Source organism: Amphiura filiformis, chromosome 18, assembly GCF_039555335.1.
Source record: "Amphiura filiformis chromosome 18, Afil_fr2py, whole genome shotgun sequence".
NCBI classification, from domain to species: domain Eukaryota; kingdom Metazoa; phylum Echinodermata; class Ophiuroidea; order Amphilepidida; family Amphiuridae; genus Amphiura; species Amphiura filiformis.
Genome location: NC_092645.1, coordinates 66179891 through 66193563, shown reverse-complemented (window position 1 = coordinate 66193563; position 13673 = coordinate 66179891). Strand labels below are relative to the sequence as shown.

At 36.7% G+C, this 13673-nt stretch overlaps 1 protein-coding gene across 1 annotated transcript; it reads left to right on the top strand.

The window, feature by feature from the left end:
* Window positions 1–1455: 1455 nt before the first annotated feature.
* Window positions 1456–8009, top strand: LOC140139329 (uncharacterized). The gene is made up of 2 exons (XM_072161110.1): window positions 1456–1708; window positions 5987–8009. Exon 2 carries the CDS (start codon window positions 6711–6713, stop codon window positions 8007–8009), a length of 1299 nt encoding a protein of 432 aa, XP_072017211.1. The 5' UTR covers window positions 1456–1708; window positions 5987–6710.
* The last annotated feature ends 5664 nt before the right edge of the window (window positions 8010–13673 follow it).

The window sequence follows — 13673 nt, the reverse complement described above, 5'->3', positions numbered from 1 at the left end:
AGTTCGTTGACACCTGTATATTGCTATGGGCAGGTTACCACTGTATTAAAAATTAGCACCACGGCCACACCAAATGTGATAAATGGCTGAAAATTTCAGAATATGGATGATTGATGATTATCTCTAGTATGATTAACTTAAAAATCAAAAATGGTTACGAAAGGGGTCGCTAAAAGGTAAAGCGCCCTCACTGCCTAATTTTACCCAAAACCGTTGATTTTAAAGGACACTAAAAAGTTTCATTTGACACAAAGTGCATAAATGACCTTCCTGTACCTAAAACTATGTAAGTAGATATATACATTACATAATCATTAATGTGATAAAATTCCCTTAAAACTAGAAAATAAAGGTCAAATCTGCCCCCCCCCCTTGTGTGTCGTTATTTGGCCCGCACTGTCTCAATTTTTGGCCGATTTCAATAATATTGGTGTCAAATTACTCAGAACAACAAGCTGCATCAAATAAGCTGGTACCCTAAGCTGTTTGCAACTACACCCTTATACAGCCTACCCCTAATATAATGATATATTTTTAAAAAGTGTATGTAGCTGGGAGGAAAAGCCGACGACTCAATTGAAAATTTTGACCTTAATAATTATTCAAGATATGGATTTTTTTCCCAAAAAGACCTAATTTTTTTGGGTGTTTTGGGGAAAAATCCATATCTTCAATACGAAAGGTCACAATTTTAAATTGATCTTCGGCTTTTCATCACACCTACATACACTTTAAGTTTAAAATCATCAGATTTATAAAGTTTACTTCGAGTACTGTTAAATATCAAAAATATCAATTTTTAATGAATTGCCATAAAATGTGTATTAGGCCGTATAAAATTAATGTTTTGGTTCTCGTCCAGAGGATTTTCATGAATTGATGAGGGAGGGAGGTGTTTTTTTTTTGTTTTGTTTTTTTTTTCAATGTAAAATTAGCATTGTCAGTAGTTTTCGGTCTTCTCCAACAGTGCTCGAGGAAACGATGAGGCCCCTTTTTTTTTTCAAATGTGAGATTCTGATGGATAAACCCCCTAGAGTACTACAAAAAGACTTGGAAGTGATGCTTGTTCTCTAATAAACTTATATATATGTATGAAGATTTCGATAAATCATTCCAAAGTCTAAAAAAATTGAAAAATCTTAAAAAAAAAAAAAAATCTGACAAATCCCAGAAATTGAGGAGGGAGGGACGAGAACCAAAATATTAATTTTACACGGCCTTACGTTGCGAATTTCAAAAAATGAAAATTATTTGATATCAGAAGGACATTCTTCGTATTCAGAATGCAATTCGATACGTGTCTGATGTGCTCCAATGTCCCACAATAAATACTGTCCAAACGTTCATATACTCCTTCCTTTTAAGACAAATGGTTCGATCAAAATATTGTTACAACTGACATTCTTGTATTTTCACGTGTATTTCAATGAGACGTTTATTTAGTGGTGTGCGCCCACCACTCGCAGATTGGAATGATGACGAGCATTCATGCCGGAACGGAACCGGGGATTGGTGGTACAAAGTGTTGCCGGATATTTACTGGATATCAGTCTTCTCAACGTTGTTTACCAACATGCGGTGGTGAATCTATTTCTTGGCAGCTTTGAGTAATGATACTCAGTGACACTTGAGTAAAGGTGTGTGCCCGTGCCGTGCAGTGACACAAACTCCTTTAGTCCTTATACGGTAGGCCTAAGATCATAAGATGGTAAGCTTATCAAATAATTAGTCCTGCAAGCTATTGACTTCAGTAATAGACGTGTTCTGTACGTTCGTATCTCTATGCTTGTTGAGAAAATTAACGTTGTCAAGATAGGACATCCGGGCCCGCCCCAACTCTGCCATGTTTTGCTGTGTAACTTATGAAGTTATGTGCCTACCGGTATAGTCGGGATTATGCACTTTCAGTTTCTCACGCGTTTGAACGGGAATTGGATTGCGTACTTTTTCGATGTCTAGTGAGCAAATTTCTTCAATATTTTGAGAAAATGATGTCAAATTTTCTATTCTATATTGTTTGGTAATAATGTCTTTTGCCAATAGTATGTTTAAAGTTGTAATTTTGTGTTTTTGATCGCAAAGATCGGATATTTTCGTTCCCGATTCGAATTCTGAACCCTTCGCAAGGGTGCCGATTTCGGCAGAACTTTGACGATAATTTTGCCTTTTTGGACACTAAAATGCATTCGATCCTTAATTTTGTTTCAACCGAGTCTTAAATTAGCAAGCACAATAAGGTTGGTACCACTTTTATATACATTGATAAAATTTTAAAGATTTTTTTTCAAGTTTCTAACCGGCGCAAATCGTTAAGTGTGTATTTCCCATTGACATCCAAAATGGGAAATACGAGTCTGATGGACATAGGAACGGCGTCCATCCATGAGACTCAGCGAGTCTATACCGGTATGTTAATTTACTATTTAGTCACTGCACGTAAAGCTGAGTTTATACTCCTGGGTTACTCATCATCAGACTGAATCGTTGCCGTTTACAACTAGACCTACACAGGTTATATGTGTAATGTTAGTGAACGTTGACAGAGGGTGTAGGTAACCTAGGCAAACCTTAGTTAACACATTTACTAGTCAGCGAATTCGCCGAGACCGGGGCCCCAACACAATGCATATTTACATAGAAATTTGAATTTTTTTCGAGAATAGGTCGGTGAAGGAAACCTACATAAATATGTTTTCTATACTTCACTTGACCCAAATATATGATTTTTATGGTGATAATCAAGTCGCACATGGAATTTTAGAGGATTTTGATGGCAGTTCCATTAAAAAAGCTGCTATCGCCATGAGACTAAGATCTAGAAACACCCCGAAATGCCGTTTTGGGGAATTTTGCTAGCTGAATCTTTTTGATAAAAGCCAATCTTTGACAAGATGTAACTTTGCTACGGAAAGTGCTATGAAAAAAAGGTTTCCAGTTTTGGCTTAGTTTACTCAAGGGCTTTAATTTGATATATAAAATGATGCAATTTGATGGCAAATTTGAATTCACCTAGCATACCTAGAGGGTGTCAAATAATAAAGGCGTACATATGTCGCTTTTGAAAAAGAGCGAATCATTCATAATGCGCATGCTCAGCATACAATACGACGGTGATTTAGTACCCGTTTAGTACACTGATCATGCATGCGATTCAGTTTTCTGCAAAAGCGATTGAGTATAATGCATGACTGACAACGTGAAATGTGTATTCTCAAGTGGCATTTATAGAGTACCGAAGTGATGATGTCACAGAAAACTTTTTTTGCATTTCAGCGTTTTGAATACCATGTATCGGTGGAGCATGATGAAAAACATCCACAGTCCAAATTTGGTGGGAATCGGATCATGAGGGCCCAAGATATGGCCGTGTAGTTACCAGTAAATATTTAGAAGTGGCAGAAAATAAATGGAAGTGACTGGCAAATTGCACATTATTTTCTAATTTTCATGTGTAATTGTCAATTTGTGTTCTCCAATGCTCATCTTTAATGCCAATGCTTATCTTTAAGGGGGGTCGATCTTTTGTGCGTAATTATAGAGGGCCAGGGGATTCACTCTATCATTAAAAAAATTATTTGAAGAAGTCAAAGAGCCCTAGGAATAAAAACTGTAGTGTAATTCACGCCAGATACAATTTCTTTATACGGCAAAATTAATTTTTGTAATCGATCAAAAACAAACGTTTTATATCAATTTTAAATTTAGCCTGAATCCGTAAATATGGTACCTCTCGCCCTTTTTTAGGTCAAGGCTATTTTTACCATTATGCAGCGAACCATTGTTGAAGCTATTTCACATACATGTACAAAACATTCTAGAGAAAGAATGAGGACATAAAGTGTTGAAATATCTTTTGTTGATTTCGAATGATAATGTCATGAAGTCGTAAATTTTAAGGTCAAATTCCTAAAACCAAAACAAAACATTGCAACGCAGATAATTCCTGATTTACGCAATTTCATCATCACATCAGTGTCTTTATTATTTGTTTGAAACCTTTCCCAAATGTTCGTGCTATTTATCCATAAAACGGCTAATCTATCTTTACAAAACGCGTCTTTTTTAGTAAACAAAAGGCTTAAGATGGCATTATGAGATTTATCTTTTATCATTACACTCATCCGCTCAACTGCCATGGTGGCCGAGTGGTAAAGCGCTAGACGCGTAATCGAAGGAAGTTTAGAATCGCTGGTTCGAGTCCCAACGAAGCCTGTGGAAACTTTTTTTTCTTCAAAATTCATGATCGCATTCCGAAATGAGTCACTTGTTGGTAAATCATGTATCGTATCCTTAATAGTGATAAACTCAATGTTGAAAATGGCAGAAATTTCCTGATTTGCTGAAATTTGGTCAATAGTTCCAAGAAAGGAAAAAATATTCCTAAACTCCAAACAGTTATGAACCAGGCCAATTTACACTGATTTCAATGGGGCTAATTAGGTATTCATGCGGCTATATCTCGGACCCTCATGATCCAATTCCCACCAAATTTGGACTGGATGTTTTTCATCATGTTCTACTGAAATATGGTCGTGAAAATGCTGAAATGCAAACAAGAAAATTTTATGACATTGACATCACACTTTGGTACTCTATTAGCGACCTGACACATTGGTTCAATCAAGCATTAAAATCATGTCCCTCCCTTTATTTCTATCCGTCGGAAGGGGGCCTTTAAAAAACACCATCATTTTTCTCGTAGAACATGAGTTTACACTATATTCTATTGGGTTGACGTATATTTTCACAGCCAAAAAAAAGGGGGGACTGAAAATAATTTTAGGTCCGAGGGGGGGGGGGGGGGAGAAAAAATGTGTTTGTGAACGGTCCCTAAATGTATTAGGAATACACCCACATGTATTAGAAATACACCCAAAGCGGGACCCAAAGGTATTAGGAAAATATCCAAATGTATTAGAAATACACCCACATGTATTAGAAATACACCCAAATGTATTAGGAATACACCCAAATGTATTAGGAATACACCCAAATGTATTAGGAATGCACCCAAATGTATTAGAAATACACCCAATTGTATTAGGAAAATATCCAAATGTATTAGAAATACACCCACATATATTAGGAATACACCCAAATGTATTAGGAATGCACCCAAATGTATTAGAAATGCACCCAAATGTATTTGGAGTACATGGAATACACCCAACTGTATTAGAAATCTAAGCCTTCAAAATAAGATCATAACAATCAAAGCAACATCATAACAATCTCCATTCAATTTTGGTATAACATGCTTTTCAAAATGAAATCCCAACAATTGAAATTATTATCCATGTGAATAATAATAATACCCACAAATTAATGTTATTGATTAGAGGTTAATGACTGCGCATCAGTTGTGTTGAGGGTATTGTGAAATATCTAAACATTGTGCTTTGGAACCGAGGAATATCCCGAGGGCGAGGTTCAAAGCACAATGTTTAGATATTTCACAATACCCGAAAAATAAATGATGCAAAGTCATTAACCTCATTCATAACCGTCACTTTTCACTTTTTTTTAATTCAATTTACGTCACATTTTCTTCTTTTAATTTGAAAACAGAACACAATTTTAACTTTATCTATCGTTTTCCCTGTAAAAAAATCGAATAGCCCATTAAGAAAATACCAATAGCGACCAATCCCACTAGCGCACAATCATGCGATGTCCAAATACGGCGGCCAGCGTTCACGTAAATTGTTCGAACGCGTAACACGTCAAGTAACGCGGTCATTGTAGAGCGTACTTTTAGCTACGTCACGAGACACGGTCATTATACTTTTTCAATGACCTGCATTTGCGTCCGCGTACATTTAAAAGTTATTATCTGTGATTGGATCGCACTTGCTGCGTATATTAATGAGGTTATGAAATGAAAACAAAGTACTAAAATTTAGTGATTTAGTCACGCTCAAAATTTTATAAATTACATTACATTACATACTCGGATTAAAATTGATTATTACAATTTTCATTTCAGATAGTTTGATTATTGCGTGACTGGCAGTTGAAATCTACTTACCAGAATCTGGATAGGAACTGAGTGGATGGTACTGATGAGGATCTATGGATGGGATTGGACTGAAAGACATCATACTGCAACAGACGAGTGAAGACTGTTCCATCACTACGAGCCACAACATGCTCATCTATCAGGGTGCACTTCTGTAACCCCAATACATTTGTATATTCATTGAATGACCTTTGAAAATTTGGGTACAAAAACTCATACTCTATAAATTGAGGTCAAATTTTGCCCTATTGCAGTTTGTAATTGAGGTTATTGAACTATGCCATTGGGATGAGGCCATTGTGGTCCATTATAGTGCATGTTCACTTTCATGCCCGGACTTGCATAGATTCATGCTGGAAATAAGCAAAATGAATGAATTCAACTGGATTAATCAATGTGATGTAGCCAACGACTGTTCCATGTCACATACATTCCCAGACTTGCATAGATAGATTTTCTAATACATTTGGGTGTATTCTTAATACATTTTGGTGTATTCGTAATACATTTGGGTGTATTCGTAATACATTTGGGTGTATTCCTAATACATTTGGGTGTATTCCTAATACATTTGGGTGCATTCCTAATACATTTGGGTGTATTCCTAATACATTTGGGTGTATTCCTAATACATTTGGGTGTATTCCTAATACATTTGGATGTATTCCTAATACATTTGGGTGTATACAAAATGAAAGCAAGATGTTTAAAGCCATTTATGTGTAGATCATGTGGCATCTACCTGTACTCTTTAAATCAACGGAAACGTCACGTCGACAGACATATGATCAAATATGTGAGAGCTACTAGAAACATTACGATTGGAGAGAAACCTTATCGGCGTGATCTTAGTCAGAAAATATATGCAGAATCTAGGCAACTTCAACGACACATCGGCACTCACACTACAGAGAAACCGTATCAGTGCGAGTATTGTCTGAAATGTTTTACAGAATCTGTGACATTTAAGCGACACATCAGAACCCATACCAGAAACAAAACATATCAATGTGAGTTTTGTCAAAAATGTTTTGCAGAGTCTGGGACACTAAAACGTCACATCAGAACACACACCCACGAGAAACCCTATCAGTGCAACTATTGTCAGAAATATTTTGCTTTTCCTTTTAGTCTACAAGCCCACTTCAGAACTCACACCAAAGTGAAACCCTATCAGTGTGAACATTGTCTGAAATGTTTTGCTGAATCTGGTAACCTTAAACGTCACATTCGAACTCACACCAAAGAAAAACTCTATCAATGTGAGTTTTGTCAAAAATGTTATGCACGATCTTGGGAACTTAAATGCCACTTCAGAACTCACACCAAAGAGAAACCATATCAATGTGAGTATTGTCAGAATTGCTTTGCACAATCCAGGCAACTTAAAGATCACATAAGAACTCACACCAAAGAGAAACCCTACCAGTGTGAGTATTGTCACAAATGGTTTGCTCGAAATAGTACTCTCAAAGAACACATCAAAACTCACACCAAAGAGAAACACTATCAATGCGAGTATTGCCAGAAATTCTTTTCACAATCTGGTAATCTTACAGCACACATCAGAACTCACACTAAAGAGAAACCCTACCAATGCGAGCTTTGTCAGAAATGTTTTACGAATGCTAGCCATCTAAAGCAACACACCATAGTTCATATCAAAGAGAAACCTTATCAGTGCGAGTATTGCCAGAAATGTTTTGCAAATGGTTATGTTTTGAAAAGACACATTAAAAATAACACCAAAGCGCAACCCTATCAATGTGAGTATTGTCAGAAATACTTTCCACACTTGTGCAATTTGAAAGTTCACATCATCAAAATTCACTCAAAAGAGAAAGTATTTCAATGTCAGTATTGTCAGAAGTGCTTCTTGCGATCTCATAATCTTAAAGACCACATCATAACTCATAACAAAGACAGCCTCTTGCAGTGTGAGGTTTGTAAGTTATATTTTGCACACTCATTTACTCTTAAAAACATCTAGAAACCCACAACAAATAAAAAGATGGGTTAGATTGCACAATGGTTACACATGGGCTTCAAATGGGCTTTAAATTGGTTTACGAGTAGCTTTGGCTGAAAGGCTAACTTCACGTTTTTAGCTCTGTCGGACCGATGCTCTTTTGCGCTGCCCTCTGATATTGGTGTCTTTGGAAAGCTAAGCAATCCAACTAGTCTATTATTTCGGGTGTATTCCTCTGGGGTATATCTAATACATTTGGGTGTATTTCTAATACACTTGGGTGTATTCCTAATACATTTGGATGTATTCCTAATATATATTTGGGTGTATTTCAAATACATTTTTGGGTGTATTCCTAATACATTCGGGTGTATTCCTAATGTATTCCTAATACATTCCTAATACATTTGGGTGTATTCCAAATAAATTTGGATGATATTATTGCACTATAGGCCAAACCCACAATGCAGATTGATTCAGGTGACCTTCGAGAGCAGATGGTGCAAACTCACAACTTACATATATGCAGAATATGTGTAAAGTCCTAGTGCATGCATGATGGGATATTATCTGAGTTTGAGATTTCTTGCTAATTATTGCAACTTTCCAGATATTCCTAAGTTGGACTGGCCGACGATTGTGGCAATTCTGGAATTTGCATACTGACTACTGACCAATTTACTATAGTATACAATAATTCCACAAAGCATTTCTGTCAATTAATTCATTAAGGACAGTTAATTAATTAATTTACTGTAATATGAATCCACAAATTGAAGGGCCTCTCTGTAATAGCTGTCATGTGTCATATTTTGATTAAGATGTGCACTTGTACAATGTAGAATGCAGGGCTTGCCAAAATATCCATAGGGCAGCTATGCAGGTAGAGCTATTTTTTTGGCACTTAAGCCCCCAACTTGTGGATGGCACACCGAAAAAAATGTATGCCAATGCAAAAAAAATAATAAATAAATAAAAATAAATAAATAAAAAAACGGAAAAATTTGAATAAAAACAGCTATAAGAGACCAATAAATGCTTATTTTAATGTGTTTTTGTTCAATTAACTGTTCATTTATATTACATTAGCCTTTATTACATTACATACAAGTCTGTGCCATGCCTGACGGAGGGGGGGGTGACCCCCTGGCACAAAGGAAAAATGATTCCTTGTTCGTCTGGGATGGCATTTTCTTTGGAAGGGGGTCATGAATATGTCATTGACTGGAATCAATTTTCCCTTTCTTGGGTCAACAATTTTGATGCCCCCCCCCCCCAGCCTACACAGACTCAAGACAAATTATTTCTTGCCAGAACAGGAAGGCGCGGATCGCTCCAAAACTTTAGAGCGAATAACGTGCATGGAGTGTGTGAATTTTGACAGTAAGTCATTTTGAATCACCTGCCCTAATAATTCTATAACCCCCTATTTCGGGTATTAAAAAATTATAACCTTAATTTATTTGGGTATAAAATACAATAATCAAACCAGGGATATGAACAAACTTATAGTAGCTCAGTCTATGACAACAGAAACCACTAATCGCTCACTAATTGATAATAGCCCCCGGGGCACTCAACTTTGGAGGTGACGCGTATGTAGGGCTGTTAAGACCCCTTTTTCAGCATCGCTGTCACCCAAAGACCCCATATTTTTTACGAACACATGCTCTGTCACCCGAAGACCCCTATTTTTCCATTTGACCTGTCACCCAAAGACCCTTAGAAGTTCAATTTGAACAGCAACTTTCATTTATCACTGATTTTGTTACTTATTTTGAAAAAACAATGAAATTTAAAGCCATTGAACTAGAAATTCGATTTTCGAGGTTTTTAAGGCGCTGTTTCGGCTCTCACCCAAAAATTTCAATTAAAACAAAGTCATGTTCTCATGCACCCAATGACCCCATATTTTTTACATTTTGCTCTCACCGAATGCCAAAAATCATGCCGTGCTCTGACCCAATGACCCCATATTTTTTACATTTTGCTCTCACCGAATGCCCCTTAGTGCGAAAGTGCCAGCCCTACACCTATATCCATTTCATATTGAAGTGCCCCCCCCCCGGGGATAGCCCCTCCTGTCCAGAATTATCAGTCTTATCACAGCAGTAATATTAGCATGATTAGAATAGGCAGTCTGTTTTCATAAACTGAAAATACTATACTTTCATGTATTTACGTGTATTTCAAGGGGTCTTTATTTAGTGGTGTGCGCCCTTCACCAATGAATCATTGTGGGGTCAATCTTGTTGCTGTTGCTGTTCTTCGGTCGGTTGACGGAATTCATCCTAAGTTAGGGCAGGAATCTCTTGATATCAGTCCCCGGGTATCAGTCCGACTTTTGAGGTCAGAAAATGTGAAAATTGCTCAATTGTCGTGCCGTCACACGTACATTGTAAACTTGACACTCAACCATGGCATGCGCCCAATATACGGTAAGCTTCAATAGCGGGTCTAGAAAGGACATTTTATAAACATATTTTACCAAACAATAAAAGGAATTGAGGGGCTCAATATAAAAACGACCTATCCCACATTTTGGTAAAAATAGAGGGCGCTGCTGATAAATATAAAGGTCACCAAAGGTCATTATTACAAACATAAATCATCATGAATGTAACTTGGTAAATTCGTTAAATCAGTGTTTAAATTTAAGATGTAAAATTGTTATGTATTGTGTTGAAAATTCGCACACAAAAGTCTCATTTTCTCAAAATCACCCAAATGTGGGATAGGTCGTTTTTATATTGAGCCCCTCAATTATTTGTATTAAAAGCTTGAAAGGGTAATTTCCAGTAACTAAATAGCGCCACCAATTTTGGCATTAATAGATACATTTTATATCCGCTTTAAAAATTACGATAAAAGTGAATAATTTTGTAAAAGAGGGGAAATTAAAGTTGAGATCGACTCAAAAGCATCTATATACATTAGCACGATATCACTTTTAGGTGTTTAAGCCTAAAATTTGGTTATACATAATGTTTTGCTTGAAAATCTAATAAATGATCCCATCAAACAACAGTGGTTAATAACGAATTACAATTACAGTTAATAAAATATTTCAGTACCCGGTAACATATTTTTACTTTATTTTTTTTTTTCATTTCAGATATGATTATTACGTTGTTAGTTAAAATCTACAACCTTAATCTGGGTAACTTGGGCGCTAGACCAGGGCGCTAAATTCTGTTTCAAATACTCTCATAGATTGGAATAACTTGTCTTAGCACATCATCGACATAGAAGAACCCAAAGCATATTTGTAACTACAGAACCATTTTCAGTAATAAGCATCAAAGCTTGTTCACCACTATATACCCGACTTATGTGTCTCCGCCTAATGTTAACCTGTAAATCAAAGCAGAAAAAGATACTGGTACTGGTGAGGACTTGTCTGGAATTGAATATAATGGAAGCCAGGGCAGAATTCAACTTGCTATATAGACTAATTCCAATCAGCCGTCTACACTTCGCATGTAATGTGTATGCTTCAATCCAGACGGTTGACGACTGAGGGCAGCAGTCTACTTGCTGCAACTGATGAGTGATGTTTACTTACATCCCTAGACTTGCATTAGATACGATGTTGGAAACAAGTAAAATGATAGTTAGACATTTCAAGCCATTTACGTGTAGAATTTGTGGAATCTACTTCCATTCTTTGAATCGTGTGAAACGTCACGCTGACAGACATGTGATCAAATATGTTAGAGCTACTAGAAACAGAGAGAAACATCGACAGTGCGAGTATTGTCTGAAATGTTTTGGTGATTCTTGGAAACTGAAACGACACATCAGAACTCACACCAAAGAGAAACCCTATCAGTGCAATTATTGTCAGAAATCTTTTGCAGTTTCTTGTAATCTTCAAGCTCATATTAGAACTCACACCAAAGTGAAGCCCTATCAGTGTGAGTATTGTCAGAAATGCTTTGCACAATCATGTAGTCTGAAGGCTCACATACGAAGTCATACGAAAGAGAAACCATATCAGTGCGAGTATTGTCAAAAATGCTTTGCGCATTCCTGGAATCTGAAAGCTCACATTAGAAGTCACACTAAAGAGAAACCCTTTCCATGTCAATACTGTCAGAAATGCTTTTCACTCTCTAATCAGCTAAAAGCTCATATAAGAACTCACACCAAAGAGAAACCCTATCAATGCAAGTATTGTCAAAAATGTTTTACGCAATCGAATCATGTTAATACTCACATCAGAACTCACATTGAAGAATATTGTTAGAAGTGCTTTGCAAATGTTCTCAAGACACAGAACTCGCACTGAAAGTAAACCCTATCAGTGCCGGTATTGTCAAGACTTCTTGCTATCTAATAATTTTAAAGATCACATCAGAATTCAAACTAAGGAGAAACCATTTCAGAAATCATTTTCGCAATCTAGACATCTTAAAGTTCCCATCAGAACTAGGTCCCATGTCACAGGGAAATTGCCCAAAGTTGTCAAAATAGTATTTAGTTTCTCAAAGTTGCTTAAGTAACATATTCTCAAAACTGCGTTAGTTTATTCAAAAGTTTTCCAAGTTGCTTAACATAATTTTCAAAATTGCATAAAATTATTCAAAGTTGCTTAACATTTTTTTATTTTTCGAATTTGCTGAAAACATGCGCTCAAAAGTTTTTAAAGTTTGATACTCAAAATTGTTCCACCCTGTGCACAGATTGCAGTGAGTGAGCGCGAATTTTACAAAATTGCAGAACATTTTTCAATGTGGCCAGGCCGGGGGCCAGGCAACAGAGGCAATGTGAAACTTTTACATAACTAACAATATAAAATGTTGCGATATTTCAGGTGTTTTGGGAGAATGTTGCCAACTTTGGACAACTTCCCCTGTGACATGTGGCCTAGAATTCACACTGAAGAGAACCCCTGGCAGTATTGTCAGAAATGCTTTTCACCATCATTTAATCTTCAAAGAAAAAATAATAATAAAAACAATAAGACACAAAAATATCAATTGATATATTTTGAAAACCGTATTATTTCTTATGCTTCAGGCAAAAGGCAAATCGATAAATGTGCTTTGCCCTACTCAGTTAATCTGTTTAAAACACTATAGTCCCACATTGTATACTGTTTTCGGAAGCAAGATCTTATCGCCAAACGGTCCAACTTCAAGTGACAACTTCTCAGTAATTGTGCATGTGTGTTCATCTCTACCAAGATCCGAATAAAAGCTAATAAATGTCTGTTAAAATTATGGGTGCAATAATTATTGGGGGGGGTCAAATTTCCAAATGGCTCGCCAACAATCGCTTGTCCCCCTATTGGCCCACCAAAATCGCTTGCCACTCCCCCACCGGCTCACCAAAAAATCTTTGCCACCCCCCCGCACATGGCAATTTTTTTGTGATCCCAATTTGCAAACCTTAAATAGTCTATATACATGTTGCGAGCGCCGTACAGGTTTCGTAAGCATGTTTAGAGCGTTTTATTTAAAAGGCGCCCAAAGAATGTGTGCCAAAAATCGCTTGCCCCCCCTCTCGGCTTGCAAAAATTTCTTCCCCCCCAATTTTACCCTCCCCTAGGGCTCATAATTGTTGCACAGCCCCTAAGGCGGAAGCAAAGAACAAGTCGTATTTACGTGAACATACGTGTATGTCAACGACGGTAGTCATTAAGTAGTGTGCGCCCGTTGTGATTTAGGTAGACGAGCTACC

Bases quoted from the DNA above. Each gene is read 5' to 3' on its own strand.
- LOC140139329 (XM_072161110.1), top strand. From the start codon at position 6,711: ATGAAAGCAAGATGTTTAAAGCCATTTATGTGTAGATCATGTGGCATC.